Here is a 17304-nt window from a genome sequence, read left to right on the forward strand (position 1 = left end):
GGACTCGTCCCGGAAGTGGCTCTGTGACGTCACGCAAACAGGAAAAAAAGCGGCTAGTTCAACGACAGGTATTCTAGCAAAAAAAGGCTCCAAATGCTTCCTTTTCCAGTTTTCGAGGAAACCTATCGTCAACTACGTTTGTAAACATTTGTTACTATGGCAACCCAGTTCTTATAAAAGCAACTACTGGCGTTGGTGATGTACGTTACGTTTGTGGCTGGAATTTGTGGGATTGTGGTCACTGCATGTTATGGACGAAAAGGAAATAAGTCTCATCGACAAGAATATTTCAAGGTAAGCGCGGATTGTTGTCTTTTATGTGCTCGAACTCGTGGTTTCGATGACGCATGACATTGCGACGTACTCCTATCGATCAACAAGTGAATACGACTTTGGTGTTTTAAAATTGGAATGGCACAAATCGATGTAGGTTGAAGTTATCATTTTGGGTTTTTTTTGATCGACGAAACAACTAGCACCTACGAACTCAATGAAAGACTTAAAATATTTAATAGAAGATGACCACAAAACAAGATTTGTCAATTACTGTATTTGGCTTAACTTTAAAATATTGTTTTTTTTTGTGCGCAGTATTGTCTTTTGTACAGTTTATTTAAAAAAAAACATTTGATATTTTTCTCTAAAATACTTTAATTCTAGTTTTTGTCCCAACGCTTAATGTGTGGTTTATTTTTGTAATATTTTTAATTACTTGTATAATATTTGTGTATTATGTGGCTCGGTTTTTTTATTTATTATATATATTAATATATATGAATATTTTAGTTACTATTTGTGGTTATTATTTTTCTTTTTTTAACCACGCATTTTTTCTTGTTTGTTCTTTGGACTGTAAACTTCATTCCACTAACACTTTTATTGTTGATAAACGGAATCAAAAATGCAATCTTTCGACTTGTCTAGCCTGCTGGAGGTACCCCTGCGTCCCACCATCACATCACTCAACCTTCACTGCAACCACATCCCAAGAATCGAGGGTCTGACATCGGCGTGGCTCTTGAGACATTTAGACCTCTCCTCCAACTGCATTGCTAAGATTGAGGGTCTCGCTTCTCTGACAACACTGAGGACTTTAAATTTATCTTGCAACGCCATCACCAAGGTTGAGGGTGAGCCCATTTCATTATACAGTACACGTGAGTGGTGGTTCTCACTCTATTTGTATTGTGAGTGATAGAGAATAGACAGAATAGAAGTTATTATATTTAAAAGTTTCATGCTGTTATATGCTTAGTTGGCCAAACACAAGGCCCACACAGAAGCACAGAAAAATCAGACACAGCCTATTAACAGACACAGCCTATTAAACTGTCATCTTCATGTAGGAGATCAGGCCTTGGGCGGAATTTAGGACTTGGTAAACTCCTTCACAGGAAGACGTCATTAGCCAGGTTACAAATCTATCAGTTCATAGACAGACAGCCCATTAAAATTTCTGTTGGTTTATCGACGTTAGTGCTTGGGACGTCTAGGGGTGTGGTATTCAAATCAAAAACACCGTCTTACTCATGTATCACTTAAATGTGCATATACTCTCAATAAATAGCTTGGCAGAGCTTAGACGTCTGTCATGAATTTCTACGTCCCCTGCCGGCAGTAAAAGACAATCTTGCTGCGTTCAAGCCTTTGCTCACAGTGTCCGAGCGAACATCTCTGACAATGTAAATTTCTCCACTGCGAGACTAATAAAGGCAAATCCAATCCAATCCAATGACCGAGAATTTTTTTTTTATTATTGCTTTGACTTGAGAGGGGAAATTTGAGGTATTTGTATCACAATAATCAGCAATTTGGTCATCAGTAATCCAAACTGTTGATGGCACTCCCAAATTTGAAACAATCGCAGGTGTGCGGAAAGTCCTAAAGATTGAAGACTGTCTGTGTCTTTTGTGTGGTCTCAGATATTTTTTTTTTCCTTTAAGATGGCGCCGCGAGAGTGGCTGCCTTTACAGCAGCTGCTGTATTTTGTTTTTGCTGCTGTAAAATGTCAATTTCTCCACTTTGAGACAAATAATGGCTCATCTAATCTAATCTAATCGTTTTAGGAAAGTCCACCTTGCTAATGCTCGCAAACATGGTCAAAATGCAGATGACATGCTAAGGATAAACATCTATTGTCTCAATTTCAAAACACTTTCATCAATGGATTTTTTTTTACGGTGGAGCAACAGGTGTAGACAGACCGTGTAACAAAATTCACAGGCGTCTAGGAACAAAGGAATTTTTAATTTCACAATTACATGTTGTTTTTCCAGGCACTGCACAAGAGAACAATTTTTCTGGAATTTCTTTTTTTTTTCATCGCTCTTTTGTGACCCGCAGGACTGACCGGCCTGGTGAATTTAACAAGGTTGGACTTGTCCTTCAATCAGATAAATGACCTCAGCGGTGAGTTCACGAGGGACTTTCCAGCACCAAAATTGTCATTTACTGTCAGTCGTAGTGATTGTGATATGCCCGCCAGGCCTATTGCACCTCCACGGCCCCGGACGCAAGCTCAAGCACCTCAGTCTCCATAGCAACCGTCTTGGCAGCATCGATCACCTCTTGCAGTGCCTACTGGGATTGCAAGCTCTGAGCGAGGTGCTTTTGAGTCACGACGGCAAGGGCAACCCGCTGTGCGCGACGCCAGGTGAGACCGTGACTGTCATTACAATCGGCTTCCTCTGACGTTTGTTTTGAGGAGCTGGGGAATTTCTTCAAAGAGTGTTTCTCAACCTTTCTTTCACTCCGATGTTTTAACGTACAGTGATACCTTGTCTTACGAACTTAATTGGTTCCCAGACAGAGTGTGTAAGGCGAAAAGTGTGTATCCCAAAAATGTATTTCCCATAGGAAACCATTAAAATGAGAATAATCCGTTCCCAGGTCCCCATAAAACATAATTTTCTACTTTCTAATTTTCTAAACCTTAAAAATACCTTATTTTATGTATTATGAATGTGCTATGGTATTATAATTAAAGAAATAAACTGTACTATAGAATAAAGTAATTTTATTTACCTTTGTGATGGTCATTCATGGCTTGATGGAATGGAGTGGCCGGTTTCATCAGCATTAAACACTTGATGAGGAACGTAGCCTTCTTCTTTCACCAGCTTCAGGAATGATGCCTCGGTGGTGCTTTCTGTGCGATAATTTAAACTTTTACCTCATCAATTGTGTTTTTTTTGGCTGGGTTGATAGCTTTTTGCATCAAGTGTACAGATGGCTTGTGGGATTGGATGTTTTAACCTTCCATTCTACACTATGCTTTTGAACTATCAAATTTGAAACAAGTCCAAATTTCACTGTTTTCGATTGTTTTTTTTTTCACTTTTGTTTTTTTGTTTCAAGCTCTGTCGTCTCCCTTTCTTGTGTGTGTGTGTGTGTGTGTGTGTGTGTGTGTGTGTTCTCACTCTCTCTCTGTCGTCTGCCTGTCTCTTTAATGTTTACCCCCCCCCCCCCCCCCCCGACCCCTCATTGCTGCGTTCTTGACCAATCACGTGGCTTTAACCGAAGACTGTGGGCAGGGAAAAGGGGACAAAACAGCCAGCATTTTCTTGTTAAGAGAACGACACATCACTCATTGTAGCAGCTGCATGTGTATCCCGAAAAATAGTTCGGTAAAATTTTCATAAATGTAACGTTCGTAAACCGAAAAGTTCGTAAGCCGAGGGGTTCGTAAATCACTGTATCAATGTACTCACAATTTGACATTCTCATTGTCAAATCCGATTGTTCTGCGTGTCCTTATAAGTCATCATGGATCGGTAATGTGATGGGCAACAACCATATTTTTGATGCATTGAACCCCTCCACTTTTTTTGACCTAATCCAAAAAAGGTTTTCAATATCTGCATATTTTCTCGCAGGTTATCGTGAGATGGTGATGCAGTCGTTGCCACAAGTGTCACTTCTTGATGGCTTGGATCGTCTGGGACGGCAGTCATATTCCACGAATGACAGTCCGTGTGACATACCCGGGCTGGAGAACTATGTGGACCTCCTCCTACTCTCCGATGGCGGCAACAATGAAGTGGTAAATTGAAATATTGCGACTGTTTTTTTATCACTTTAACTCATTCGCTGCCATTCATGAATTTATACGGGAATTGAAGATATGACGTGGTTTTGCACATTTACAGTTGACATTTTTATTTTACTATGCTTAGAATATCATGTTTTTCTATCCCTTCACCCACCCCCACACCCCATCCCCTTTCAAATTGCTGCTGTGGACAGCAAATTTCCCCATTGTGGGACGAATAAAGGTTTTCTGATTCTGAGCGCCATTCCCTGATTTTTTTTTTTTTGCGTGGGTGCCGATAAAGCGCTAGTCAGACCTCTGGCAATGTTTTTTCAATTCCACTAGGGGGCAGCATTTACCTTTTGTACATGTTAGTGCTTTCTTACAGCTTCAGCTGTTGTTAAAGCGCAAGATAAATCAATATGTATTGCATGGTATTGTATTTTGGACAGCCACCCCCATTTCCAGCTCAGATAACTCCAGAACCATATAATTTAGGAAATAACTGCTTTTCTCTGATGAAAGAAGAGAGTTTAAGCTTTCTTATGGTGAATTGAATGTTTATGTAGTCCTAAAATTTGATATTGGATTGGATTGGATTGGATATGCCTTTATTCGTCTCACAGTGGAGAAATTTACATTTCACAGCAGCAAAGTGATGAAAGGAATGAAAGTAGAAAAACGTTATATTCTGTGTGTCACAGAATACACATCACATTTTTGCACGTCTGGCAGTAAATGAGTAAAAATACAGCCGACCCTGAAATGTACAGAATAGAGAGAGAAAACAGTTTGCCAATCATATGTGGTCAAATTTAAGATGTCTCTCTACAATTTGACGTTTTAATTCCCATTACTATTGTGACAAGTGAGAGTAGTCGTCTCAATCCTTTTCCGGTACAGTGTATGCATCAATGGCAGACAATCGCAGTAGTTGTTCATCTTTTTGTGGATGAAATGATCAAAATGTTGATGTTAAACGTTGTTATAGGATGCTCTCTTGACCACGCCCAGTATAAGGGAAGTACTGACCCACTTTGAACACAGTGTCGCCCCTGAAGCCTTTTGCAATTCAGTCTCACAACATGACGGGCAAGGAATCCAGCAGCAGCACCAAAAGGGCCACTCGCTAGATGTCGACCGAACATCGGCCATTAATGAAGAGCGGGTCAAGAAACTCGAGCTGCAGGTGTCTCGCCTTCTTCAGCAGGTTCTTTTGTTGAGCAATATTTATAAACCAAAAAGTTTGACATTTAAAGCAAAGTCAATAAGAAGTAACATACCGAAGTTATTCAAAGAACTCAAGAGTTTGGAAACAGATTAACTCATTCCCTACCATTTCCGAATTTATTCGGGAATTGAAAATATGACATGGGGCGCCATTCCTGAATTTGTTCGGGTTTTGTTTTTTCATGCTTGGGTGTCGATAAAGCGCTGGCCATGGCCTCTGGCAATGTTTTTTTTCTTTTCCACAAGGGAGCAGCATTTACCTTTTGTTCATGTTAGTGCTTTGTTACAGCACCAGCTGCTATTAAAGCGCAATATAAAACAATATGTATTGTATTTTTTCCACTCGCCCCCCATTTCAAATGCTGATAACTCCAGACCCATATAACTTAGGAATTAACTCTTTTTCTGATGAAAGAAGAGAGTCTAAGGTTTCTAACGCGGTATTGAATGATTATGTAGTCCCAAAACTGAATATTCTATGGGTTCTGCAATTTGAGTGAAAGTGACAAAAACCCTGGCACTGGAGTGGACACATATTTATTGCAAATTCATTCATCACACATGACGTCATGTGACTGAGTAATGACTGTATACGTCGAAAAAGTCAAATTTTTGATGTTATGATCATTGAATTACACTTTGGAAGTATTTAAATAAGGTTCAGCAGCAATTAATTGCATCATTCTCATTTCAGGCTTCTGCAAGGCACAAGTCCAGTCAGCCTTGCCACTCTGGAGTAAAAGCACGGACAGACACGGACCGCACGTCGGAAAGCGATTGTGACAGCGGTAAGGGAATCGGCACTCGCTCCGCCATCCCAAAATATCGGAAGCCTGCATCCACGGCAACGAGCAAGCGATCAGACAGGTGATTTGTTTGCTCCACTTCATTACCTGTTGGTGAGAGTATTTTGTGGCATACTATCACAGATATTTCAATTTACTACCGTATTTTCCGATGTATATGGCGCACCAAAAAGCCTTGCTTTTCTTCAAAAGATGACCCTGTGCCTTATATGCATGTGCGCCTTATATGTGAAGTAATATATATGTGAGCCACAACAAGTCTTGCAACGGCTGTCCGAAGCCACCGACTCCATTTCCTCCAGTAGAAGTCGTGTGCAACCTCAGCATCTATTGTAGTCCCTTATAATGTGGTGTACCTTATATCTTGAAAAAAATAGTATATACAGTGTGTGTGTGTGTGTGTGTGTGTGTGTGTGTGTGTGTGTGTGTGTGTATATATATATATATATATATATATATATATATATATATATATATATATATATATATATATATATATATATATATATATATATATATATACAGTAAAGTCTCGTTATATCGATATTCAAGGGAGTCCGAAAAAATATCGATATAACCGGGACTATCGATATATCCGACCCTGTTTGCATGTAATTTTCTCTGTGCGTGCATAGAAATAGTATCGATATAACCGGGACTATCGATATATCCGATATCGATATAACGAGACTTTACTGTATATATATATCTCATCTCATTTATTCCTCATTAGGGTCGCTGGAGCCTATCTCAGCTGTCTTCGGGCACGAGGCGGGGGACACCCTGAATTGGTTGCCAGCCAATCGCAGGGCAGGGCATTTTGAATATATAATAGATAATTATTATTATTATCTACGTATTATATATATATATATATATTTTTTTTTATTCATTCGGGTTGCGCCTTATACACTGGAAAATATGGTATTTTTTTTTCTTAAAATATCGCCAATAATATATTTTTTCATTCCCTTCATTTTGTCTTCCGCACAGCGATCAGGAGAATCTTAAACAGAGGGTTACAAAGTCTGCTATCAGGCGGTCTACCGCCACCGTCAAAGCGGGAGTTGACTCATCCATTCCAAAAAGGAGGGTCACGCTGAGACCCGGCAAGGAGCCGCTTGATGTGAAATCCAAATCTAGTCAGGAAGAAACTTATAAGGTACGTTCTGTATACATATTTCCCTTTTATGTCTTGACGCCTTCACATTATAATTCACCCCAGGCTATCGTGGAGGAGAGAGACCAGGAGAGAGAAAGGCGCTGGAAGGCCGAGCAGGCCGTCAACAAGTTAACGGACGAATTGAAGCGCCTGAAAACCAAAGTCAGCGAGGAAAAAGACCTGCAGAGCATGGCTATGCACACCACCGACAGGTACCAGATGTTGTTACACTTCCACAATTCAACCGTTGAGTTGATTTGATTGCTCTGGTCAAAGTTTTTTTACAGTCATGTACCGTATTTTCCGGTGTATAAGGCACGCCCAAAAGCCTTGATTTTCTTCAAAAGATGACCCAGGGCCTTATATGTGAAGTCATATTGGGCCACAACAGGTCTCGCAACTACTGTCAGCAGCCAACAACACCATTTCCCCCTGAAGAAGAAGCATTGCGTAACGCCAGCCTGTACCGTAGAGCCTTATAATGTGATGTGCCTTATACAATAAAGTCTCGTTATATCGATATCGGTTATATTGATAGTATTGCTTATTACGATACTATTTCTATGAACGCAAGGAGAACATTTCCATGCCGCAGGATCGGATGTATCGATAGTCCGGTTATATCGATATTTTTTCCAACTCCCGAGAATATCTATATAACGACACTTTACTGTATTTGGAAAACCTTTATATATTTATATATTATATTTGGAAAACTTTTTTTATTCATTGAATGTGCACTTTTTAGTCCGGTGTGCCTTATATAAGGAAAAAGGTTGAAAATAGACCATTCATTGGGGGTGCACCTTATACTCCGATGCGCCTTATCCACAGGAAGATACGGTACTTCCGTGTAATGGTCAATTTGCTCGAACAGAAGCGCCTTTCTTCCAACTAGTTTGTTCAATCAAGGTTTCCCAATATAAGATGCACCCAAAAGCCTTGCTTTTATTCAAAAGATGACACTGCGCCTTATACACGGGTGCGCCTTATATATGAAGTCATATTGAGCCACAAAAGGTCTCGCAACAACTGTCAGCAGCCACCGACTCCATTTCCCCCTGGAGAAGAAGTATTGCGTAACGCCAGCCGCTACTATAGCGCCTTATCTTTGGAAAGCTTTAAAGGACAACCGACGTCTCCGGACAAGTTGTGTCCATAATTTGTAAAATGGCTTCAAATGATTTCTACTGAGCGTATTTTACAAAGATTCCACCGCATATAGCTATATTTTACGTTTTAAGACTTGCATTGAATATTCAGGAAGTCTTGTTTTTGAGTTGGTGACGAGTCCGTACGTGACGTCACTAAAGGAACGCCCTTTACCGAATAAAGACGCATTGTCGCAGTCCTTCCATCACGTCAATGTATTTTGCTGTAATGTTTGGTCTGGGGACCTCGTGTTGCACCCAAAAGCCGCCAGAAGAAGGCTTCCAAGCTCCATATAAGGAATTTATCAGCCTGTGGAAACGGAGGTGGCCACAGGAGGTCGCCATTTTGTGCCTTTCTCTGTGTGAAATTTCCCCTCAACGTTGCCTCAAAATGACAGGGAATAACTTCTTTAATCGATTGCAAACATGTATGCTTTCCTCTTCAGAACTATTTGAATCATATTCATCACTGGATGTGTAACAAGAAAGCATATTCTCCGAATCTGAAGCCATTGTTTTGATTCTCCAGTGATACAAGACGTCTTGGCGTGACGTCACGAACTGGGGGCGGGACTTTCTGAAAATGCCCAATTCGCAGCTCAATTTTTTGCAGTCATTTTTATTGGTGTTTTGCATTTGAATAAAAATATCATACTGCGGGTTTTGGGTATTTTAGATGCTATAAAACTTTTTCTGATATCAGTTAGGAAACAAAAAAGTGATGTTGGTTGTCCTTTAAGTAAAAGTTGGAGGTATGATTGCTCAGCGGCGAGGAAACAACAGGAAAGGGCTGCGGCTTCCTGTTTTGGAGTGTCTTTCCTAATCTTCACAAGGCCCGGAATGAAAACAGAGCCCAAAACTAATAACACAAAAGTAGATTTGATTTGGATTGTAATTCAATTAACTCATTCACTACTGGACGACGTGCAAAAACTCCAGCGTCAGGGTTATGGCCATTGCAATTTGAATTCCAGGATGCAAACAATATTTAGTTTTTGGACACATAAACATTCAATACAGCGTTAGAAAACTTAAACTCTCTTTCCTAAATTATATCAAACTCACTGACTCAATTTTAGATGCAATAAAACTCACTCAAAAATCACTTAAGAAACAAAAAAATGATGTCGGTTGTCCTTTCATATAATTATACAATATATTTGGAAAACTTTTTTTCATTGATTGAAGGTGCCTTTTAGTCCGGTGCGCTTTTTATATGGACAAGCATATGCCCGCACCAGTGACCGCTTCAATCTTTGCCCTTGCTATCTTAATGATGGTGCACACATTAATCAGATATGTGACATGACGTGACATCTCCCTGCAGGCTTAAAGACTTGCTGCTGAAAGAGCGTTCGGGACGCTGTGAGCTGGACACTCGTGTGGAGCAGTTGGATGGGAAGTGCCGCTCGCTGAGCCAGCAGCTGGAACAGGCGCGCAGCAGCGAGGAAAGGCACAAGCATGCGCTACGGCGACTAGAGGAGGATGTTACTCACGGGGAGGCATTGCGGGCTCGGCAGCAAGCCCAAGAGGTACATGAGAACACATTGGACAATTTGCTCAGTCACATTTAAAACTTTTTTTTACCAAATGTTTATGCATTTTTTGATTAAAAATACACAAAACTACTTCATAATCCTTGTGTATATTTTAATCGAATATTTTTCATGCAAATATTTTTCCTTTTTTTTTTCAAAATATTTTTTGGGTTTATGCATATTTTTGTATTTATTTTTTTTTCCTTCTCATGCATGTATTTATTTGTTTTTAAATATTTTTATGTCAGATATCATGTTTGTTTTTTTTAGTAAAGCTTTTTTTCTGATAATTTCTGAAAGTAAACATAATAGTTGTGTATTTATAGTAATAATAATAATAATACATTTTAGGCGCCTTTCAAAGCTCTCTAGGACACTACAGTCACAGACAAGCATAGGTACTATAATAAATAAAATACATTCACAAATAGAGTGCAATAAATAAAATACAATTATAAATAGAAACAAAAGAGAAAGGTACACAGAAAATGCAATTTTAAATAGGTGAGTTTTGAGATGGGACTTGAAGGTGGGAAGAGAATCGATGTTATGAATGTTGGGAGAAAGTGAGTTCCAAAGTTTGGGGGCAGAGCAGCTGAAAGCTCTGTCCACCATCGTGCTGAGACGGGCAGGGGGGGGCACACAGAGGTGGAGGGAGGAAGAGGATCTGAGGGAACGAGAGGGAATAATGAAGAAGGTCAGATAGGCATGGGGGGCAAGGTTATGAACAGCTTTAAATGTATAAAGAAAAAAAAATGAACGTTGATTTTATATTTGACCGGGAGCCAGTGGAGCTCTTGGGGGACGGGGGTGATGTGGTGAAAGGATGCGGTTCTGGTGATGATCCGGGCTGAAAAATTCTGGACGAGTTGAAGTAGTGCAGCTTGTTCTACCGGAGACAAATTCCTTGTGTGTTCTACATACTTGGCCAATTTAGATGATTCTGACTCTTAAGCGGTGAAAAAACAGTGACTCGTTTAAAATTGATCTGTAATTTTTATCATATGGCAATGAAAGTGTGACGCTTCCCCCCAAAAAAATCAGATGAAGCAACAGCAGGAGCTGGAGAACAAGGTGGTGGTTGTAAGCCGCGAGCTGGACATACAGCGAGCCAAAGTGCAGCAGCTGCATGAACTGCTGGCGTGTCGGGAACAAGAACACAGGTGCGCCTCCTCCTGGCTTTTAACTCCTTCACTGCCATTTCCGAATTTATTTGGGAATTGAAAAGCATGACCTGGAGCGCCACTCCTGAATTTGTTCAGTTTTGGTTTTTCTAGCGGGGGGTGACAATAAAGTGCTTGTCAGACCTCTGGCAATGTTTTTTCCCTTCCATGAGGAGGCAGCATTTGCATTTTTGTACAGCTGCCCCCATTTCCAGCTCAACTACCTCAAGACCCATATAACTTAGGAACTAACTCTTTTTTTTCAGATGAAAGAAGAGAGGCTAAGGTTTCTTACGCTGCATTGAAGGTTATTATAGTCCTAACTCTCAATATTCTGTGGGTCCTGGAATTTGAGTGAAAATGACAAAAACCCTGGCACTGGAGTGGGCACATTTTTGCACATGGTCTGACAGTGAATGAGTTAAAGCATAAATGATTTATTAAAGTTGCACTGTCGGAAGAAAATGTCCATTATGTCCCTAGAAAGCAACTGGAGTTGCGGCTGCAGCCAGGCGGGACGGATTTCCTGACAGCAGTAGCGAGAGAAGTGGCGTCCGAGAAGCAAAGTTACACTCAGAGAGAGTCTGAGTTGAAGGATAAAGTAGAGGAGGGCAAGAAAGCATATGCGGCCCTGGAGGACGAATTCCGCATGGCCCTCACGTTTGAGGCCGCTCGCTTCTCTGAGGTCGGCTGATGAATGTAAAAAGTGTCACACAATTACCGTCATGCCATCGTATCTCTTGCATGTTATTCCTGACAGCTCTTCAGTTGCAGAACAGAACTGGATGAGTAATCCCAACCTTTCTGTGCCCGCTCATGCAGGTAAAGAAAGCGTACGATGAAATGATGGCAGAGCTGCCTGAGCTCCGAGCGACACTGGCTCACTCGCAGCAGGCGGAAAAGAAATCCGCCTCCCTCACGCAGGAACTCACCGCGCTGGTCAAGGAACAAAAAAGCCGCATCACAGAGCTCATTGATGCCAAAAGAAACGCTGTATCCGAGTTTAAGGTAACCGACGGCTAAAAATCGAAAGAGACGGATCGCAGGATGATGACATTTTCACCGTGTCCTGGCAGAGGCGCGCCCAGGCTCTCGAGGCTGATCTGGATCAAGATCGCCGTCTGCGCCTTCAGCTGGAGGCGCTCAAGAAGGACAAAGCGCTACTGTCGTCTCAGGTCGGCGCGCAAGAATCAGTTATCGATGGACTCAGGGCGGAGAGGAGGCTCTGGGGTCAGGAGCTCGCTCAGCAAGGTAGATGAAGAACAATCCACACGGTTTGCAGGCACACAAAAAAACATCGACTCTATAATTGATTTGTTCTAACAGGAAAAAAAATGTTGGTAAAAAAAACACCGGTTGTGCTTAACACTGATGAAAAACACTGGAGGACAAGAATAAGCAGTGCTTATAATGGGCTGTGCATCTCGCTCCTAGGCCTTCAGTAGTGCTATGTCTGAATTACTCCACAGCTGCGAATGTGGTGTGATTTACTATACGTCTATTAGAAGATGCTGTTAGCCAGGAAATAACTTGTGACTTGAAGAAACTTAAGAAATACTGTCATTAAATTGTTCAGAATTCTTACTATGAACGCGTGCATTCATAATAACCTCATAAAATTGCAATATTATTTGCTATTTTTGCTAGCTTCGGAGCTATCCAACCTTTCTTAATGATTTTCTTGAAAAGTCCGTCTTTTAACAGTAAGTCCGTAAGCGAATCAATTTCTTCTCCTCCTTCCGCCACTGTGGGTTGACAAAACCGCTATTAAATCGACACAACAATATATTTGCTTATGCAGCTTGCTACAGAGTGCTAGCTCTGGCCAGTGTGCTCCTATTACTCGCGCCTAGTGATACTATGATTGGCTAGTGACTAGCCAATCATAGTTTGCGAAAATTGACGTTTCTAGCGCCTTCAAGCAGGCCTTGGGTTGCCAACTCGAATTCTGATTGGTTAAAGCAACCGTTTCATTAACATTTGTTTTTATGCGACAGGGCCTGCATAACTGATTTTGAAGGCTTCAAGGTAGATTTCTGAGAACAAATGATGGCTGAAATGTGATTGGTTAAATGCTTAAATATGAAAACACACATCTGTAAGCAGTGCAACAGGGGAAAAGCAATGAAAGGAAGCTGAAAGACAATTTGAAATGACTTCATAAGAATTCATGGAAAATATAATCAACATTAGTCTGTGAATCAGATATTTTTAGGCCTGCAGAGAATGCCTGACGGCCCACAACTGATTATAAGTGATATATATGAAAATGAGGCAGACCAAGAAACGGACAAAATCAGATCTGTGGATGATAGCCGCACCCTGAACAGGAACATTTAAAGAAGGTTCAGCTAACAGAAAACCCAGAAGCGGTAAAAGCTAGAAAGAAATCTCTCAGCGTGTTATTTCATGTTCAAAAAGTTAGGAAGTAAAGACAGAAACGAACCCAAAATGACAATATTTGGTCATCAATTAAGTGTCGTGAATGGGCAGCAGGTCACATCCCTTAACTCAGTCACCGCCATTCCCGAATTTATTCGGGAATTGAAAATATGATGTGGAGAACCATTCCCACATTTATTCGGGTTTTGGTTTTTCTTGCGGGGTGCCGATAAAGCGCTGGTCAGACATATGTCAGTGTTTTTTCCCTTCCAAAAAGGGGCAGCATTTGCCTTTTGTCCATGTTAGCGCTTTGTGACAGCTTCAGCGGTTGTTAAAGTCCTATATAAATCAATAGAGTATGTCTGTATTTGCACAGCCACCCCCATTTCAAGCACAGATAACTCCAGACCCATTTAACTTATAAATTAACTTTTTCTGATGAAAGAAGAGAGTCTAGGGTTTCTTTCGCTGCACTGAATATTTATGTAGTCCTACAACTCAATATTCTGTGGCTCCTGCAATTTCAGTGAAAATGACAAACACCCTGGCACTGGATTGGACACATTTTTTTGCACGTCGTCTGGCAGTGAATGAGTTAATTATTTATGTCCTTACTACAGGAGCATCTCTGGCTCAGGACCGCGGACGTCTGGAGGCCAGGATCGAGGCGCTAGGCTCTGAGGTGGAAGCGCAGAAGAAACAGATTGATCGGGACCACGACGCCCTACAAATTAAAGCCAAAATCATGGAGGATCAAACAGAATCCATCCGCAAACTCAAAGAGGTGCGTGAAATTTAAGCTAACCACCAACGGGTACGTTACCACCTTTCCCTGTTCCGTAGACGCTGCAGGAGCGCGACGAGCAGGTCCGCAAGCTCCGCGATGACAACGCCCAGGCCGAGAAGACGTTCCAGCGACAGCTCAAAGAGGAAACAACTCGGCTGTCGGAGCTGGAGGGACACGTGCAACACCTCAGCTTACGCAAGGACGAGCTGAAGCAGCAGCTGGCGGAGAAGGAGGCCCAAGTGGAAGAGGTGAAACAAGTTCACAGGTAAATTGGCCGTCATTTCACAGTTCAAATTTTGCTAATATGTAACAGGATAGACGTACAATGACCCTGTGACTCATTAGTTGAATTTGTCCCACAACCATCCTCAAATTTCACTTTATGATTGTATCTCAAATTATCTTCACCCATTAAAATGAATGGAAATCTCTTTAATTTGTTCCAGCTGTACGTTTCATTCAGCAGAATGTTGTGCGATTTCTCGCTACTCTCTCTGTCTCTCTGTCTCTCTCTCTCTCTCTCTCTCTCTCTCTCTTTGTCTCTCTCTCGCTACTCTCTCCCTCTGTTTCTCTCTCTCTTACTACTCTTTCTCTCTCTTCTCTCTTTCTCTCTATCTCTCTCTCTCTCTCTCTCTCTCTCTCTCTCTCTCTCTCTCTCTCTCTCTCTCTCTCCTCTCTCCTCTCTGTCTTTCTCTCTCTCTCTCTCTCTCTGTGTCTCTATCTACTACCCTCTCTCTCTCTCTCTCTCTCTCTCTCTCTCCTCTATCCCTTTCCTTATTTCTCTCTCTCTCTCTCTCTCTCTCCCTCTATCCCTTTCCTTATTTCTCTCTCTCTCACACTACTCTATTACTACTCTCTCTCTCTCTCTCTCTCTCTCTCTCTCTCTCTCTCTCTCTCTCTCTCTCTCTCTCTCTCTCTCTCTCTCTCTCTCTCTCTCTCTCTCTCTCTCTCTCTCTCTCTTACTCTCTCCATGCTCAGCAAGGTTGATGAAAAACAATATATGAACGGGGTTTCCGGACATACAAAAAACATTGACTACATATTTAGTTCATTCTAATAGGAAAAAAATTTGCAGCAACACCGTGTGATGAAAAACACGGAAGGACAAGTATTGGCAATGCATGTAAACTCCTCTCCATTTCTCTCTCTCTCTCTCACTTTCTCTCTCTCTCTCTCTCTCTCTCTCTCTCTCTCTCTCTCTCTCTCTCTCCCCTCCTCCATCTTTTGCTCTTTCTCTCTCTTCAGTGAGTCGACGAAAAAGTGGCACGAAAAGGCCCAGCTGCTGACTCAACTGGAGAGCCAAGTGAAGCGCATGAAGGAAAACTTTGAGAGCAAGGAACACACGCTCCTGGAAGAGAATGAACAATTGACCGAAGCGCACAGGTGTGTTTTTGCGGCAAGGTGCTGGAATAGAGGAGCTCATCTGATTAAAATTCCACACTGTCACGTTTTTTCAGAGCGGCGGTGGAAAAGCTGAGATGCATGGACGACGCCTTTTGCGCACAGCTACAATCCCTCCAGGCCGCGCATCAGGCCCAGCTCCTTCAGCTGGCGAATGACAAGCGCAACTGGACAGAAGAAGCTAATCAAAAGGTAAAATCCATTATTAGTCTCTTTTCTTCTCCTCTTCCAAACCCAAATTTTGTGGGTTTGAGCAGCGTTATTCACAGCCCACTAAAAATAAAATTGGTGTAGTGTTAAGGTAAAATACCAAATTCAGCGTCAGAATTTCCACGTAGAATTTGTATGTTCTCCACATGGTTTTCTCTGGGTACTCCGGTTTTCTCCCACATTAACCAAAATATGCATGGCAGGTTGACTCATTGACTACCTTTCACAAATTTATTCGGGAATCAAAAATATGACTGTTTACAACAAGGTTTAGCCCAGAACACCTGGAATAGCTACACTTTTACATTCTTTTTACTTTTGTGTCAGGTATTTGAAGTTGAGGAGGAGATGCGTCAGTTGCTGCTTGAGGTGGAAGCAAACAGGAGGACCACAGAGGAGAAAATGAAACGCCTTAACAGTGTACTGAAAGATTTTAACTGGTAAAACATCTTGGGGGAATGTCAGTGCACTGGTATTTTTTGTTTTCAACAAGCTAGTTTTTATGAATTAAACTATTTTAAAGTAAATAGTATTTTGAGTGAGTGCTTTTCCATGAAAACGAATAAAATAAAGACAGTAATCCCTCGTTTATCGCGGTTATACAAAAAAAAAACGGCGATGTAGCGAACCCGACATGCATTATCAAATTTACATGCGTATGAGTACAAAAAATATTTATAAGGCCAAATTTAGTGCAACACAGGACATACATAAAGAAGCACAGTAAATGTTTGTTGTACAATACAAAACTCTAAAGCAATAAACATTCCACAAATTAACATATAGTATATACAGTATAATTCTTACAGGCACATTACTGTATAAGTTAAGTTTCAGAATGCTCGGATTGATGATTTATGACGGGTGAGGAACATTGTAATAGGTAATTATTGCCGTTGTTTTTTTTTCTTTTGAGCAAAGATGTATCTGTATTGTTCCATGATCTCCTCAACACAATGAAATCGACAGCTCATTGTCAGGTATGGTCAAATGAAATGTTTTTGGTTACTGAACTAAAGTTCGGTTTTGTGCATTTATAGCACAGTAATGCCCCAAAATTGATGAATAAATTTTAAAAATAACAACAGTAAATCTAATGAATGCTGTATGCTGCTCTCTGTGACCCGCTATTGGTTTACAGTACTGTACTGTGGTGACTTTAGCTGCCATTTGCGGCTTTTCTTTAGGTTCGAAAAGAAAATCTGTGATGCAACAAGGGACTCGATAATCGAACCCCGAATTGGCAATGGGTTACTGTACATAAATAAATGGAATATATACATATAGCTATAATTAAAATTAAAGTGAAAAAACATCAAACATGACCGCCTGTCAATCATGTACAGACGCGCGTGTGCACGGGGTCTCTTATGCGGAAGTGCGAGGGCAGGGTCACTTTTGGGTTGGAGGTTAGGGGGAGGCACACAGTGACCCGGGTGGGACT

The 17304-nt window shown here is 41.2% G+C and overlaps 1 protein-coding gene across 3 annotated transcripts; it reads left to right on the plus strand.

The window, feature by feature from the left end:
- The first annotated feature begins 46 nt into the window (after positions 1-46).
- On the plus strand, positions 47-16969 carry lrrcc1 (leucine rich repeat and coiled-coil centrosomal protein 1). 3 transcript variants are annotated; one of them, XM_089008806.1, is made up of 19 exons: positions 47-294; positions 925-1130; positions 2344-2409; positions 2486-2653; positions 3876-4042; positions 5022-5219; positions 5955-6127; positions 7060-7228; positions 7292-7440; positions 9707-9911; positions 10962-11080; positions 11564-11765; positions 11903-12088; positions 12157-12331; positions 14083-14246; positions 14306-14514; positions 15495-15632; positions 15707-15842; positions 16188-16969. In XM_089008806.1, exons 1-19 carry the CDS (start codon positions 251-253, stop codon positions 16302-16304), a joined length of 2991 nt encoding a protein of 996 aa, XP_088864932.1. In that variant the 5' UTR covers positions 47-250; the 3' UTR covers positions 16305-16969. The 3 variants fall into 3 exon arrangements, with proteins under 3 accessions (XP_088864932.1, XP_088864931.1, XP_088864933.1); XM_089008805.1 differs by having other exon boundaries at positions 5022-5240; positions 16188-16968; XM_089008807.1 differs by lacking the exon at positions 925-1130 and having other exon boundaries at positions 5022-5240; positions 16188-16967.
- Positions 16970-17304: the final 335 nt, after the last annotated feature.

Source organism: Hippocampus bargibanti, linkage group LG11, assembly GCF_051943395.1.
Source record: "Hippocampus bargibanti isolate YZ-2025 linkage group LG11, ASM5194339v1, whole genome shotgun sequence".
NCBI lineage: Eukaryota > Metazoa > Chordata > Actinopteri > Syngnathiformes > Syngnathidae > Hippocampus > Hippocampus bargibanti.